This window comes from Dromiciops gliroides, chromosome 4 (assembly GCF_019393635.1).
Source record: "Dromiciops gliroides isolate mDroGli1 chromosome 4, mDroGli1.pri, whole genome shotgun sequence".
Taxonomy (NCBI): domain Eukaryota; kingdom Metazoa; phylum Chordata; class Mammalia; order Microbiotheria; family Microbiotheriidae; genus Dromiciops; species Dromiciops gliroides.
The window spans coordinates 127026825-127044220 of NC_057864.1; the positions used below are offsets into that span (position 1 = coordinate 127026825).

Consider the following 17396-nt stretch of genomic DNA (forward strand, 5'->3'; position numbering starts at 1 on the left):
TACCCACTGAGGACATGAATTCGCTCGGTATTGTATTTCAAGGGCGTCAATTCGCAGCGTAGAACTTGAAGTGCCTCCAGGACCTTGCCATCCTCCAGGTATTCCAGGTACTTCTGCTGCAGCAGCAAAAACTTCATCCTCTGACATGACAGAAAGCAGCAGTCAGGGAAAAGGGTTGATGGAAGTTTCAGACAATGTTTGTGCCTAAACAGAACAGTAGAAACCATTCTACTATGCCCTTTGAAAATAAAACTTTACATAAAAGCTTCATGATTTAAAAAAAAAAAGGTCTTGGTTCATTAAAATCATCTCCCAGTTACTTCTATCTATTGTTGAAGCAGCTTACCTACTTATGAAAACTAGAAAATAGATGCCTTTTCAGGTCAAGGCTAATGGACATTTTACTCAATCCCATACTTCAATAAAGCTACTTTGAAGTGTTACTTCCAAGACAAAAGAATTTCAGCTAGACATAAAAAGAAAACTTCCTAAAACTTGGAGCTATACTAGAGTGGATGGATCGTCTCATTTGCCATCACTGGAAATCTTTAAGTTGGACCTAGATGACTTATGGACGCTACAAAGGCAATTCTTTGAGTATATTTTGGACTATATGACCTTAGAACTTCCACTAAAATTAAGACTGATTTTTAAGATCAGAAACCCAAACCCTCCAAAAACCAAATGTCTATTTTATTTCAGTCTGTTAACTTTACTTCTAAAGAAAAAAATTGAACTTTTTACATTTAGGTGTCTAATTACATTAATGTTCTAAAATGGGGCTTTTTAGATTAGAAAAGAATGCATGCATGACTTCCTAAGAATTACCAGCCCTAGAACAGAGAACAGAATGGGCTCTTTCTTTGGTTTCTCTCCCCCCCCCCCCCCCCCCCCCCCCCCCCCCCCCCCCCCGCCTTTGCTTTTGCTGGGCAATGAGGGTTAAGTGACTTGCCCAGGATCACACAGCTAGTAAGTGTCAAGTGTATGAGGCCAGATTTGAACTCAAGTTCTCCTGAATCCAGGGCCAGTGCTTTATACACTGGAGTGAGTTTCTTGGTGAAAGTGTTCAAATAATGGATGTATGACCTTCTTTCAGATGTTGTAAGAAAGGGTTTCCCAGCTGTTTGAGAAAGCTAACAAGAAATTCTGAGGTCCCTTCCAACTTAACCATTTCATATTTGTAATAAAGATCGGCATCTTTACTGCTGCTACCTTCGACAGGAAAATATTCTGAAGCAAAAAAAAAAAAATCGAAACCAAATAATGAAGGTTTTTTAAAAAGAAGGATAAACTATTTACCCCCTTTTTATACTATGAAGTCATTTTCACAAATTTACATTTGAGTTTTGAATTTTTTAATATTATTTACTTTACCATAAGTTTTACTTCTAGCTTATTATTAATGAGTGAAAAACAAAAAACAAAAAAACCCCAAACTTTTTTTGGCAAAACTGAGAAGGCATGAAAACACTTTTACCAATATAAAATATGGTATTTTAAACCCTAAATCCAACTTTAAGGACTCTCACTTGAATGAAACCTTCAATTATAATATGCTGCTTTTTGAAAGTGGCTAGAAAATGGTCTGTCGTTTTAGTGATTCCAATGAACTCAAATCTACTTAAAAATATTAACAACATAAAAATCTTAAGAGAACATGATAGGGGGGCAGCTAGGTAGTGTAGTGGATAGAGCACTGACCCTGGAGTCAGGAGGACCTGAGTTCAAATCCAGCCTCAGACACTTAACATTCACTAGCTGTGTGACCCTGGGCAAGTCACTTAACCCCAATTGCCTCACTTAAAAAAAAAAAAAGAGAGAGAGAGAACATGATAGCTATTTTCTTCTTTGGTAAATGCTTGTTTCTAAAAACACAAAACTATACTGCTATCAAAATAGTGTGATAAATAGTTTAATTATGCTAAGTTCCTTGATGAAAAAAAAAATCAGAAAATGACAGTTCTCCAACTGCATGAAATTTTTTGTAACTATAGAACTATTACACTTATTCTATGCAGTATGTAAACAAAAGTAGGCTGGCTTACTGAATATACTTTAAAGTCATAGATTAAATTACTAAAATACAATGTTGTACATATAATCTGAAGTTAAGCTTTATATGTTTAACAACTTTAGTACTGTTGAACTGTTAAATTGCTTTTCACATACAAAAAAAGGCATATAAAATCGAGGTTTAATATAAAGATTTTTTAAAAAACAATTTATCTTCTGAACAAAGCTGTATTTTAAAAAATAGCTATCATTTATATAAGCACTTCTAATGTTTGCAAAGCACTTATATGTATGATATCTTCTTTGATCCTCAGAACTCAATGGAAAAAATGTGTAATTCCCCTTATCAATACATTGTTAAAAGTTCAGTTGGTAGGACAAACTCCTCTTACTATTTGAAGATTTCCCTTTATATAACAACCACTGCTGAAGACACTTATTTTTGGATTTTTCAATTTAATTTCATGTTTAACTTGCCAACATCTGTGTTAATTTCTTCATTTAGCTTTCTCAGCTCTTAAGATTTTTCTGGGAAACACTTTAATTTTCCTTAAGTCATTATGTATATATTCCATTTTCCTAGCATTCATATTAGGGTTCCTCCCTCACAAATCTGTGATGTGACATTTTAATCTAGCCCCAAACATAAGACATTTCCCCCTTATTTCCTCCAGAGATGTTGATATAATTGCAACTCAATTTTCATGTGACAGAAGTGGGGAAAGGAAAAAGTGAGTAAAACTTCAAGTGAAGCTATGTCAACATTTTTCTATAGATACATGGGGAAGACATAAAAGCAGGTCAAAAAGATCTGTCTCGGGGCAGCTAGATGGCTCAGTGGATAGAGCACTGGCCCTGGAGTCAGGAGTACCTGAGTTCAAATCCGGCCTCAGACACTTAATACTTACTAGCAGTGTGACCCTGGGCAAGTCACTTAACCCCAATTGCCTCATGAACTTAAAAAAAAAAAAAAAAGCTGTGTCTCTATGAGTCACTTAGTGCAAAGAGAATCCTGAAACTGATACTAAAGCATGGTATTGAGCACAAACTCTGGCAATGTGCTGTCAGCCAAACACAGAAAGACATTTGTTGCTTTTTAAGTACATGCTTTCTTTGTAAAACTTGCTTAATTACTAGAATAAAAAAAATAATTTCTGAAATATGTATTTTATATAAGCATTTATATAGAACTGGGCAGTCGGGAAGGGGAGACTATAAAGGAGAATACTATAATCTTAAGAATCCTACCACTAGCCCATATCTAAAATGGCTCAAGTGCAAAACACAAGCCCAATGATTTGGTATTCCATTGGATGGCATAGTGGATATTGAGCCAGCCATGAAATTTGAATCACCTGGGTCCAAGTCCTACCCCTGACAAGTTACTTAACCTTCAGGCAAATGCCTAAGATTCTGAGCTGCAGAGACGGCGCCTCTGTGCATTGTAGACTGGTGGATTCTGAATAAGTCAAACTGAAGCTCACTAAAGTGGATAAAGGCCTTCTTCAATGGCAGGCCATTTCAAAGGTTTCAATTTTTTCAAAGCTAAGGCAATATAGCTCTATTTCTCTTAGCTTTCCAACTTCTGATCAGACTAATCATATTCAACTTCTGATGATATTTGTGAAAGGAAGAATGTATTATGCCATTTCAGTCCAATAAACTCTACCTTTAGTCCACTAAGATCTGATTAATCAAACCATAGGAAATCTAGTGTTATAAGATACGTCTTGAAGCTGTTTGAATACATATTTTTAAAAGAAAAAATTTAAATACTTTAAATTTCATATAAGAAAATTATTTGGATTACTTTTGCACAGCAAATGTGATATAATTTCCTTAAAATATTATAGCATGTTTCTATTATAACTTCTTATAAAATTAAAATGATATGCGATCCCTAACAATCAAGACAACCACTAATATGATGAAATGGCAGGTAGTCCTTTCAGTGGTAATACCTTAAATGGAGCTTTAAAGGGATTTAAAGAAAAGTAAAAACTCTAAAAGTTGATGGTGGCAGTAATGACCCACAAAGCATAGATTTCTAAAAGCAGAACTTAAGTACTCAGTGAAAAATGTATTAATGCCGACAGTTACACTAAAAATCTTAATTCTCTGGATTTTCACGTAGTTCTAATGCTGCAGCTACATCTGACATGTAACACTGGAGATAGTAAAATGGATTTAATTAGTCTGATTAGTTTCTCATGGGCATGTTTATTAAAAATGAGATGTAGGGGCAGCTAGGTGGCGAAGGGGATAGAGCACTGGCTTTGGACTCAGGAGGACCTGAGTTCAAATCCGACCTCAGACACTTGACACTTATTAGCTGTGTGACCCTGGGCAAGTCACTTAACCCCCATTGCCCCTCAAAAACAAAAACAAAGAAATGTTAGGATAGTGAGATGTAGGACTGAGTTATTTAGGGTTGGGGGAGGTGGTACAAGATACCATGTAACAGGCAAAGCTAGAATAAGCAAATGCTTTCCCCAGCACACTGAACACAAGGTAACTAGAATGCCTCATGTTCTGGAGAGTATCTTCTATAAAACTCAACAGAGAAGCTGAACTGCTGCTGAATTTTTATGTAGAATTCAAGCCAAATGTTAAGTATCTATGTTTAAAGCAGGGTCCATAATGTTGTATTTAAAGTTTAAATTTAAGAGCTAAACTTTTTAATTTTATAAAAGTCCGTTTAGTTACTACTACCTTCAAATTTCCTCAAAAAACTCTCAAGCCTAAACATATCTGAAGCCAAACTAAAATGCTATTCGATCAGATTTGAGAGAATAAAAACCAAATGTGACTAAAACTGTTTTGAGATGAAGCAGTAATTGGATATATGAGGTTATTAGGAATAATTTTCTAAAATCTACCTTTTTGTGAAGTTAGGCTGAAAGTCACAAAACTGTTCTCATAATCCACAATTTCCATTTTAAAAGACTTGGAATTAAGCTAAATTCCAAGGTATCATTATAAATATGACAAATCATTTTAACTTTTTTATCCTTCCACTTTGGGATTAAGTAAAATAAACTACTTGCTAGGGGAAGGACAATTTAAAAAGTTGAAATAATTAGCTATGTATTTTATAGACTAACAATCCATAATTCTACTTGCTGAACCATCAAGGAATCAAAAATCTTTTTCTGTCAACTGAAAGCATATTAGGCTTATCTTTCGACTTAAAATTTCAGATTGCCAATTGTTACTATTCAATACACTCAGTGACTTTGGAGCCCCAAATATCAAACTTTGGAAACAATCATAAATTCTTTCAAGATAAAAAACCTTACATTTTCTTAAATGACAGTCCCTTTCTATTTAAACAATTCACAAATAGGAAATAGATTTTTAGAAATGCCTTTAAGCCACTAATTTCAGAACCATTCTCTAGTACAGATTTCATTATATGATTACATTTGCTTAAATTCAAAACAATAAATCTAGCAAGTTAACAGGCCAAAGAAGTTATAAAATTGGCCCAATTTAAATAAAAATAATATAATCCTCACTTACTAATGTTTAACAAACAGCTGGTTCCCCTACTTCCTGTTCTTTTCCATCCCCTCCCCCACTGGACAGGAAACTGCTTTTGACAACAAATGAATCAGCCAGAAGTCTAAAGCAAGCAGCCACCAGCTGATTCTTCTTTGTTTATAATCACGGGTACTTCAAAAAACATCTTTTTCCCCTTCCTTACACACCTACTTAAGAATTAATACCTAATAGTTTTAATAGATATTAAAATGCATGATGACTTCTAAAAATGGCCCAGCTCCCAATGTGATCTTATGTCAGAAAGGACCAGTAAACAGCATTGATATTCAGATCTGCACACACACACACACACACACACACACACACACACACACACACACACACACACACACACACACACACACCACCAGATGACTCTAATGCAATTTCAAACTTTTACATAGTAAATTCACACAACTGGAGTTCTTGAATGGAACATGGTGATCATAATCCAAAGGTTGGTTTGAATTAACACACAAGACTTTTCTTTAAAACAAAGGCTCAAAAAAAAGGACACAACTTCTTTATCCAATCTATCCTATTCTTTCCTCAAAGAAGCCACATAGATACATATATCCTTTATTCTCCTTTGCTCCCAAAACATATTCAAGATTAAGTCTTTAAACATTAAAATAAAAATTTGCATGTCTTCCTTGACTCTGAATATCTAAAACAAATGAAAGTGGTTTAAAATTTCTTAGCATGAATACTGAATTTGACAAAGTTGGTATAATCTTTATATTTAAGGCAAAAAGATTAATTCAAAGATATTTTCTAGGTAAACATTTTGGGGAAAAAAGTTCCAATTTTCTAACACAATCAAGACTGACTATTCTATAACTTTAATACACACAATATAATACCAGGCAAATCAATCTTTCTAGGCATCTGCAAAATGAGGGAGTTGTACTTGATGATCTAATGGACACTTAAATGCCTGTGTCAGGCACTGTTCTAAGGCGCTCTGGATACAAAGACAGAAATTACATAAGTTATGTTATAAAGGTGGCAGATGCCCTAAGTTATTACTGAGACCATTCTGCTTACTAAAATTAGCATAAATGCAGAACTAAGAACAAAAGTGTATTTACCACAATTATTCCCAACAACGTTTGAGAGATTTCAAGTGCGCCTCTTACCACAATAGCATGAGGAGAATGCACTAAAGACTTAAGTTCATTCAGGTCGTTTTCCGCCTGCAAAAATTGATATAAAAGAGAGAAAAACAAAAGTGTTAAGATATGCACATCAGATGTATAACTTTAACAGCAGTTATACAGTTCCATATGCCCTACTTTACCTTATCCCAGTCTCCTTCCATGACATGATTTCGGAATTTGGTAGCAGAAGGATGTTCTAAACGACATCCTGACTCTTGCATGAGGAGATCAACTGTCTGGCTGCAGGAGAGATACAGTGTAAAAAGACCTGACCAACTTCAGGATTTTACTTTTCCAAATATACCAATACCTATGCAACAGTGTGAATTTTTTTCCCCAAAATGACTAATTTTATTTTTTTAATTATAAAGTGACATAAGAAAAAAAAAATCCTTACAAGCCCAAATTTGTTGAGCTACACACACTGGAGCAATCTATATTGGGGCAATAGGTTAAAAAACTTGTACACAACTTCAAAATAAGTTCATTTCCCCCAGTTTTGCCACTTAAATATGAACATTCTGAGAAATTAAAAGTTTTATAATGTGACATTTGTTGTAATCAAGTGGCCATTGGGAAAAGTAAGAAACCACCTATCTATATTATCACTAATTTAAATAAAATTACTATACTATACAGACTGCTGCTCTCAGTGATCTCTAGTATTAAAATCCTCACAAATACATCCAAGCCTTGTGTCTGCATCAACACTTTAAGAGGTCAGTTTATTAAAAAAAATTTAAAAAGCAAAACAAAAATCACCCCCCACCTATCTAACTAAAAATAGCAAATTTACTATGCTGTAGGCTCCAAACAGTCACGAGTTATTTTCTCCCTCTGCTGTCAGCTTGCCTGATTTCAGTAATACATTTTACATTTACTAAGCTCATTTAATACCAAATCCATCTTTATCATAGTCTGTGAAATTTCTCTCATGGCAAACAGTTCCTTTTGGGGGCTGGGGGTGGGGGGGGGAGGAGGGGAAGAAGAGATAAGTATGGTTGTTTGGCTTTTTCTTTCTGTTTTGTTATTTCAAAAGTCCTAATTTATCAGCTTAACATTTTCTTGTTTTAGTGGGTTTTTTCCACTTCTATTAATCTTTAAGCAAAATACAGCAGACCTCCAAGTATGGCTTGTGTCGATGCACTTATGTCACTTTTGAAAAGTTCTTATTTCTTCCTCAAACAAATCTATAAATCAAAAACATAGTGGCAAGCCCAAAGGCTTATTTTAATCTAAGCTTTGCAGCCAGGAAACTTTGACTGCTGGAGGTGGTTTTTTTTGTGTGTGTGTGTCTCTCTCTCTCTCTAGTTTAGGTCCTGCCCCTTCCACCTCCTCCACCATTCTCAATAGCTTTCAGTCTCTAGAAGAACCCTTCCCCCACTCCCTGGGTTTTTCCTTTATTGATGTGTAAACAAACTGATAGCAGTTTGTGGCTAAGGTTAGCCCCCTTCACCTTCTCTCTCTCTCTCTCTCTCTCTCACGGTGGTGCATCAAACCACCTAGAGTAGAAAATAAGTGGTCAGATCAGATATCCCTTCCCAAACACTTATCTATCTTACTGATATTAATCAGGATTTGACAGTAGTTTGTGGCCTGTGTCCTGAACACACAAAGCTTCACAAATGACACAAACATGTCTCCTCTGCGCCATTATTCCTGTTTGATTTCCTCAGCAACTCTTCTTTCCAATTGACCATAACCAACCAGCTGTACACCCTCCTAACCCCCACCCCCTTCCCGTCCCCTCAATAACCCAAACACTTGTGGGTGTCCAGCTTTCCTGATTGGTAACCATGCTATGGTCTTGTCCTCTATGGGAGAAGCTTCTCCCTGGGTTCACAACACAGATGTCTAAAATATACTCCGAAGGCCAAGTCCTCCAAGATTCATTATTTCCACCAGATCTGGTCCACTCCTCCCCCTCCCGCAGCATTTTTATACATCTGTCTTTACCGACGGATAATTAAGTTCCAATGGGGGTAGTTTGTGGTGGGGATGGGGGAGGGGGAAAGCTGGGGGGAATTCAGGGCCTGGCTCTGCGAGTCGTAATTTGCCAGTCTTCCAGTCTCTCCGTCTGATCGTCTCTTCTCCTCCCGGAGTCTGTCTGTCTCACCGGGGGTCTCCCTAGGCATAGCTCCATCGCGGGGCCGTCCGTCAGTCTCACCCCTTCTCGGTCTCTTCTCTCCAGACTTCCCCTGCCCCCCCCCCCCCCGCCCAGGCCCCTCAATCACCAGCTCTCTTCAAGGAATACTTACTTGAGCCCTAAGCCATGCAAGTGCTGTCCTATTAACCTAATCACATCCTCATCTGACTGGGAGAGTCTCTTCTTCTTCTTCAGGCTACTGCCCAGCTCCGAGGCGGCCACAGCCGAGGAAGACGCGGCCGTGGTGGCCGAGGTGGCCGCAGCGACAGCGGACGAGGCGGAGGCCGCCCCGCCGGGGACCCCGTTATTGACATTCAGGCTGTTGCTATTGTTGCTGGCGGCGGAGGGGGCAGAGGGCAGGAGCCCATTGGCGTGGGCCAGATCCCCCCCGGACGAAGTCGACGAGGGGGACGACTCCCCGTTCTGGGCCGAGAGGCAGGCGAGCTCCTGGGTCTGTCCCTGGCCCCCGCCGCCGCCGCCACCTCCTCCTCCTCCGCCGCCGCCTCCTCCTCCTCCTCCTCCTGCCCCGTTGGCCTGCATGATGCTGCCGCTGACCAGGCTGTGGCCGCTACTGCGGTGGGGGGCGGCAGCGGCGGCAGGAGGGGCAGCAGCCGCGGGGAGTCCCACCACTACCACCACGGAGGAGGAGGAGGAGGAAGAGGAGGAGGTGGAGGAGGACGAGGACGACGACGACGACGAGGACGGGGGGGAGAGGCCTGCTCTGCCTGTCGAAGCCCCGGGCTCTCCTGCTCCCTCCGCCGCCGAGGCTCGGGGTTTCTTCCGCGGGGGCGGGGAGGCTCCGCCGGTGTCCGAGTCGGAGGAGGAGGAAGCGGAGGCCAGAGTTTCCTCGCCGAGAGAGGCCGTGGTGGGAAGCCGGTGGGGCGAGGCGGAGGAGGGGAGGAGGGGGACGGGGAGAGGGCCGGGGTGAGGGGGGGAGGGAAGAGGGGACAGGGAAGCGGGGAGGGGGGGTAGGGACAAGGGGGGGTGAGGAAGAGGAGGAGGATCTGGGCCCTGTCCCCCCCCTCCCGGAGGCAGCTGGGGTGCCCGGCCCGGGGGTCGCTCCCGTAGGGGGGGGGCGCCGCTGGGGCGGCGGCGGCCGCTGCTGGGGAGGGGGGAGCCCGCCGCTGTGCTGAGCCCCGGCGGCGGCAGCGGAGGCAGCTGCCGCCTCTGTCTTCGGGCCCGCTCCGCTCCCTGGTGTGTTGATTCTTCCCCCAGCTGCTGCCTAATGGAGTCCAGGCGTCCGCGTCACAGGAAATGCCTATACTGCCCTCCTCACTCACTTCCGGTGGCAGGTATGGAACCTATAGGGGGGCCTGTCACCCAGCACGTGCGCCAGGGGGCAGGCTCCCGGAGAGTTGGGAGGGAGGGCGGGCAGGCAGGCCTGGGCAGCCCCCGGGGTTGGCTGGCTGGCAGGGTCCGAGGACCAAGTTTCTCCTCATTCTCCCTGTGACTGTATATGCAGATGACTAATGGCTCTGTGTGTGTGTGTGTGTGTGTGTGTGTGTGTGTGTGTGTTTGTGTGTGTATACATACACATACACACACACACCAGTGTGACCTAGAACATGTACGATAGGGATGACACTGCAAACATCTCAATGGCTAGAGTAGTTCTTGATGTGTGTGGGGTAGGGGTGGGGGGTTGACTTCTGTTCTTGGTAACTCAGGTCATACGGGAGAGGGGAGTACATAGAACCTGTCAGGTAAGTGGTTGCCAACACTAACCCCCCACCCCTTTATCATTGAAAGTCTTGAATTTACAGCATTCGAAGTGCTTCTTCTTCTTCTTTTTAGTTTTTTTTCCTGTATCCAGGCCCATTCCTTAGATAGTCCAGGTCCATCTTTGGGCGGTGGAGGGCCTAGAACAATTACTTGGTGGTGGTGTAACCAAGCATAGGTGGGCAAGTCCTAGAGATGGGCAGCCCCAAAGCACATCTCATTTTGATCCTTATCTTGAAATGGAAAATAAGGTTTAAACGAATCCCAAGGGCAGCCTTAAACTGCAATATATGCTATACAGTGTTTAGTCACTGTGTGTTTACCAGTTTTTCTAGAATACTATCAATTTCAGGAGAAGAATGTGGAGAGGCAGTGAAAGAGTATTGGGCTTGTACTCCAATTGTCCTGGGTCCAAAGCCCATCTCTGACACTAGCTCTGTGATCCTGAGCAAGACACTTCTTATTTCAGTTTTTTCATCTATAAAAAGGAGATAATAATATTTGTACTATGTAAGTGATCATTGTTATGAGAAAACCCCTGTGTAAACTTTAAGACACTATGTCTATGTGAATTACTCTTATTAGTATACTCTAAACAAGATTTTGCTAAAGGAATATCTTTGGTCAGACCATGTGTTTTGATTTCTTGGTTCACTCTATTTTCTGGTTATGTGGAAGACCTTTTGTTTTTTTTTTTTTGATAATGTTTGGAATGCATAGAATTATATGTTAATTACATGAGCTACAGGTCTCTATTAGCACCAGGGAGAGCACCTTATTTATCAAATTTTTTTTACCAGCTTCCTTCCTGAGTCATTGTCTGTCCAGTCCCAACACATGGGACAGGGTGAGGGAATATCAAAGATTGGAGCAATCATGATTTCATAGGATCTATGGCTGGAAGGGACAGCTTCAGGCTTGAAACGCTAAAATTAAGTGTGACATTAATATGTCAGTCATTGTGGCTCAATCATACTTAAATGGAGCCGTGATCTCATCTGTTTGGACATTCTTTCCAGTGGGGCAGATGGCAGCCTTTCAACATCTCATCTTGGTCCATGTCTTTCCTTAAACACAATACCATGAAGTCTTTCTCCAGTTCTTTTAATTTCTCAAAATTACCAACATAGTATTTAAAGCCCTTCACAATGTGTCTCTGGCCTGCCTTTCCAAGATGATTGCATATTACTGTCTTTCATGCGCTGTACATTCTAGCCAAACTGGTCTACTTGCTGTTTCCTGTGTTCTACATTCCATCTTCCATTTCTGTGCCTTTGAATGCACTTCCTCTTCACTACCTCCTTTCAGATCCATAGCTTCCTTCAAGGTCCAGTTTATATGTTACCATCTACACAAAGCCTGATGTAATTTCCCCCAGTGACTAGCATCCTCCCCTCTGGGAGCTTACCATATCTATATTTTGTATTAACTTCAGTTTTCATATTGTTTCTCCCAATAATATGGAAGATCTGCAAGAGTAGAAACTTTTTTGTTCCTGTCTTTTTATCCCCAGCATGTAGCACAGTCCTTGGTGCATAGTAAATGCTTAAGATAAATGCTTGCTGATTGAATGAACAGATAACATTTAGATTGTCTGTTGTCCTTTACTCTCTCTACATGATTGTCCGATTTCCTTTTCTAGTCATATATATGTATGATGAAATAATTTATGTACCGTTTTGTCAAAATTGTTGGCAATATTCATCCTAATTCACCAATATTGGGTTGAATCTTGATTATTTAGTTACATCATAGCTATTCATTCATAATAGGATCATAGATTTTAGAGCTGAAAGGAACCTTAGAAGCCATCATCTAATTTAGTGGTATCAAACTCAAACAGAAACTGAGGCATATTTACTTAGAAAACCACAAATTTGCCTATCTTCTATTATAGGCAGGTAGATGGCTCAGTCGATAGAGTACCAGGCAGGAAGACCTCAGTTCAAATCTGGCCTCCGACACTCACTAGCTACGTGACCCATATCATTTAGTATCTGCTCTGTTTGCCTTAATCTAGTGAAGAAGAAAATGGCAAAGCACTCCTGTATGCCCAGAAAATGAGAGGGACAGTGGGCATGCTATGGTCTACGGGGTCATGAAGATTTGAACATGATTGAACAACAACAAAATGCTGTATTGTGTTTTTAGTTATTTTGTTAAACATTTCCCAATTATACTTTCAGTCTAGTTCTGGCTGGGAGTTTTGCTATCCCTTTGGAGCCCACAACCCTCTGATTCCAGTTCAAACCCTTCATTTTAAAGATGGGAAAATTGAGGTCAGAGAGTTTTAGTGACTTGCCCAGTATCACACAACTAGAACCCGGATTTAAACCCAGATCCCTCCACTCCAGAGTAAGCACTCTTTCAATTGTAGTAGGATGCCTCTTGTTCTTCATGTAAGTTACAAGGTGACATATTACATGCATACCAAGATTTAGCTATCATATGAAATTTACCAAGAAACTTAGGTTGGTTAAAGTTATAATGCTAGTAATATGGAAATAACTTTGAGGATTAAAGGGATTTAAAATAATATAATTAAATGATTTTTATATAAAATTAATTTAAATTTGAGTTTCATTGAGTTCTTATTAAGATCAATTTAGGAGAGTGGGAGGAATAAAAATTGAGAAATACTAATGTTGCATTTTTAGTGATAAATATTTTTAAATCATCTTCATATACTTTCAGGTGCAGGCTGTGATTGTAAGATGACTCACATAAGCTGTTTTCTTTCAGATGAGGAAGGGCCTAGGTTCTGTCTAAGTTCTAAGGGCATGGTCACTATATCCAGCAGAGCCTGAATTACTAGATAGTAAACACCTTCAAAGATCCTTGTTAGCATATGATAGCCTTCAGTCAACCTTATTATTAGTAGTACTATTGTTATTATAGTTTATGTAGGACTTTATGTTTGCAGAGTACTTTACAATAACTTTTTAGGGCTGGTGCTGCATTCAGGATAAATTTCTGCTTAATGTCTTTAAGTCTCATAAAGTACACAGGTACTCAAAGATAGCTACAAATGTCTCACATTTCATTAGTAAAAGTACAAAGATGAAAGGGACACTAGACTTGAGGCACTATCAGGTATTCATACCTGAAACACCCCTCCCCCTCCAGTAAAACACAGTAAATGTTTTCCAGCCTTCCTGCTGCTTCTCCATGTAACACTGACCTCATCAGAACTGCATACATAAGCCCAGCTTTCCCTTTGAAATCACTGGTTCCCTAAAAGCACCTATTCTCTGGGCAATCTGGAATATTTAAAGTGTATAGGGCCAAATCTTCTGACTCATACCATTGTCAGATTCATCTTCCAAAAGCAAGGATTTTTCATGTTATTTCACATGACACTTCAATAATTCCCCATGATACTAACCTACCTTTCTGATCCTATCACCCAATACTTTGCTTTGGAGTCCCAAATTTGCCATGCTTTTTCTTACCTTCTTAGCTTTGCTTGTGCACAACTACTTGTAATGACCTATTCCTTCCTTTCTAACTGTTCAGTTACTACCTGTCCTTCAAGACCCAGCTCACTTCCAACCTCCTTTATTTAGTTTTCCCTGGCCATAATGAGTCATAATAATCTCTGCCTCTTATTGATAGCATTCATTATCTGTATCACCCATTTGGCACTTAAGCACAACCTACCTTGGGCAAATCACCTTACCCCTTTGAACCTCAGTTTCTTCATCTGTAAAATGAGGGGGTTGGTCTAGATGGCCTATAAGGTCCCTTCTAGCTCTAGATCTACAACTTGTGAAATGTGATGCCTTTTGACATCCCTTATATTGGTTTCTTGTTAAAAGGACTAGCCCAGGACCACATAGCTAGTATCTGAGACAGGATTTGAACCCTGATCTTCCTGACTATAAATTTAGTGCTCTATCTTCTCTGCTATCTAAGTACCCCAAAATAGAGATAATATCTGCCCTGTCCCTGCCTCCTGAGTCGGCACCTCCAACCCCTGAATGTAAAGATTTCTTCCCCAGATTATAGATAGTATTTTTCTTATAGTTCCAAAAGTGGGGTTACTAAGTGTAGATTTAAGAATAAAGATCTAGGGGCAGCTAGGTGGTGCAATGGATAAAGCACTGGCCCTGGATTCAGGAGGACCTGAGTTCAAATGCAACCTCAGACACTTAACACTAGCTGTGTGACCCTGGGCAAGTCACTTAACCCCAACTGCCTTACCAAAATAATAATAATAATAAAAAAGATCTAAATAGTCTTTCAGAAATACATACATACATTTTTAAATTTAAGCTCGTATTTATATTTAATTTATAAAACATGGTGGTAAGAGCAGGCTGCAGCATTTAACCTGTGAAGAACCTTGAGGAACAAGAATAAAAGATGTCCACAGGGAAATGTGTGATGGAAAGAAAAGATGGGCTAGTCAGGTGGTAATGGTGACGGATGAGAGGTGGATATCCTGAGAGCTCTACTGATAAGTTCAGCATGTTAGGAGAAATCAAGAAAGGCCTTCAGCATTATGGGTGGACCTCCTATGACAAACCTGGAAGAGACCACGTATAAGTCTCATAGAATGGGCAGGCATCCTTGGAGGGACGATCCATAGTGATGATCCATGGGGAGTATTTGAGCAGTGAGTCTTGACCCTTTTGAATTAATAAATGGGTCTTTATTGATCACCTACCTTGTGGGGCTGTAACTACACTGGGATATTTGGAGGCTTTACGCTAGTTTCAGATGCTGAGGACCTGTGTTTGTCTCTTGTCATTTTCTACTTCACTGCCATCTTTTTAAGGGCAGGGACAGGTGGCTTACCTATAGTTTGTATTTCCCCAAGGCGCTACACAGTGATTTGCACACACTGGGCACTTAAATAGATGTGAAAAGAATGAATAGCAATAACATGAATATAAAACAAAAATCTTTTTGGTTTAAAATAATTAAGACAATGTGGAATTAAGTCACAAGTTAAACAGGGACAGAGATGTCACTTGTGTCAATAGTATTTATTAAGACATTTATGTAGGTGACCTGTGAGGTCCCATCTAACTCTAGGTCTGTGGTCCTATTAAATGTAATGCCTTATGACATCATCAGTTAACTTTCATGAGCCTAAGTTTCCTTATAACAATAATAGCAATCACCTTTATATGGCGCTTTAAAGTTTGTACTTTATATGTGTTATATCATCTGATCCTCAAAACCTTCCTTTATCATTATCCCCATTTTACACATGAGCAAACTGAGGCTGAGAGAAGTTAAGTGGACAAGCTCAGGGTCACACAGCTAGTGCCTGAGACAGGATTTGAGCTCATGTCTTCCTGAAAATAAAATCCAGTACTCTATTCTAGAGCAGTGGATTAGCTAGATTTCAAGGTGTCCTTGAACTTGAATGGGAAAATTTACATCTTTATTTCAATATAATTGGTTTTCTTTGTAATCCTGTTTAATTTTTTCCTTTAAAAATATGATTCTGAGAAGGGGTACATAGACTTCATATGATGGTTAGAAGTCTCTGACATACAAAAAGGATCAAGAATCCTTGTTCTTAGATTATGAATTCCAGAGAAGTAGCCAACCTGCATAGGTAGATAGAATTTTCTCACCAAAGATTTAACTGTATGAGTAAAATCATGGTCCAGTTCCTATCCCTGTTCTCATTTAGAAAATAAACACACTAAAAACTACATTGAAACTATTACAGTTTGCACTGTTCATGCAGACTTGATATCAATAAAAATGAGAGAAAACTTGGTACTCGTCTGAAATTAAATGTATTAACTTTTGTTTACTCCTCCATCCACACCCCTAATATGATCCATTTGGCCACCCTTCCCTCTAGCTCTCATTTGTTTAAATTCATCAAGGGGATAAAGGGTAAAATGACATTCCTATTTATTAACATTCAAGAGTGGATAAATAATTAATAGCACTGGGAGCCCCTATGTAGAATCTAGACAGCAGGCCCTTCTGGGCTGTCTTACATATTCTTGATTTCACATCTGCTGCTCAACTTTTATAAAGAGCTGTGTATCCCTATGGTGTTGTAGTAATAATAAGTAGTGATTAATGGTTAAAAAAAACCAATACTAAGTACCAAGTTAAATACTCTTTTAAAATTAAATCATAATTTCTAGTAAAATATCTCTGTGTATGTATATACAAGCCACATTCTGTATAGGCAATAATAAAATTTGATCATTAACTAACAGACTTGTTTCAGTTTAGACTCCTAAAGCCAATGGTAGTTTCTTTTCAATATAGACAAGTATGTTGATCATGGACATTTTCCAATTAACTGCCTTTTAAAAAATCTAAGTTGAGCTTACTGTTAAATAATACTATGTGTGCATATAGCAATGATAAATCACAATAATATAAACTTTCAGGAAATAACGTGAGACAGATCTGAATAGTTTTCACTAAGAAATTTTAAAAAACCAGCTCTTCCTTACTATACAGTTCAGGTATAGTAAGTCTCTATTGATCAGTAGTATTTGAAAAACTTTCCAAGACATGCTTGTTGACTAAAGTCTGATGAACTTTTGTGTTCTGAGAGTTAAAAGCAGCCTTTCTCTTTGATTTTCTGAAAAGGACTGATGTCTGGTTTTACTACATAAAGAATTTCACCTTCTATCCCCATTCTACCAGATAGAGACAGAAAAGTAGATGGAGATAGATGGATAGATAGATATGATCAATAGATAGATGTAGCTATAGATATATAGATTTAGAAATATATAGGTATAGGTAGATAGTTATAGATAGATAAATAGATATAGAGAATGTGCTTCCTTGATCTTTATTTCTTTATCTTAATGATTGTAAAA

At 39.3% G+C, this 17396-nt stretch overlaps 1 protein-coding gene across 1 annotated transcript in view; it reads right to left on the reverse strand.

The window, feature by feature from the left end:
* WDR26 (WD repeat domain 26) overlaps window positions 1-9877 on the reverse strand; it is a 45260-nt gene extending 35383 nt beyond the window's left edge. Inside the window, exons 1-4 of the mRNA XM_044000505.1 lie at window positions 8975-9877; window positions 6857-6956; window positions 6696-6752; window positions 4-140 (exon numbers count right to left, since the gene is read on the reverse strand). Coding sequence (XP_043856440.1) covers window positions 4-140; window positions 6696-6752; window positions 6857-6956; window positions 8975-9402 — 722 coding nt within the window. The 5' untranslated portion in view covers window positions 9403-9877. The remainder of the gene's footprint in view (window positions 1-3; window positions 141-6695; window positions 6753-6856; window positions 6957-8974) is intronic.
* Window positions 9878-17396: the final 7519 nt, after the last annotated feature.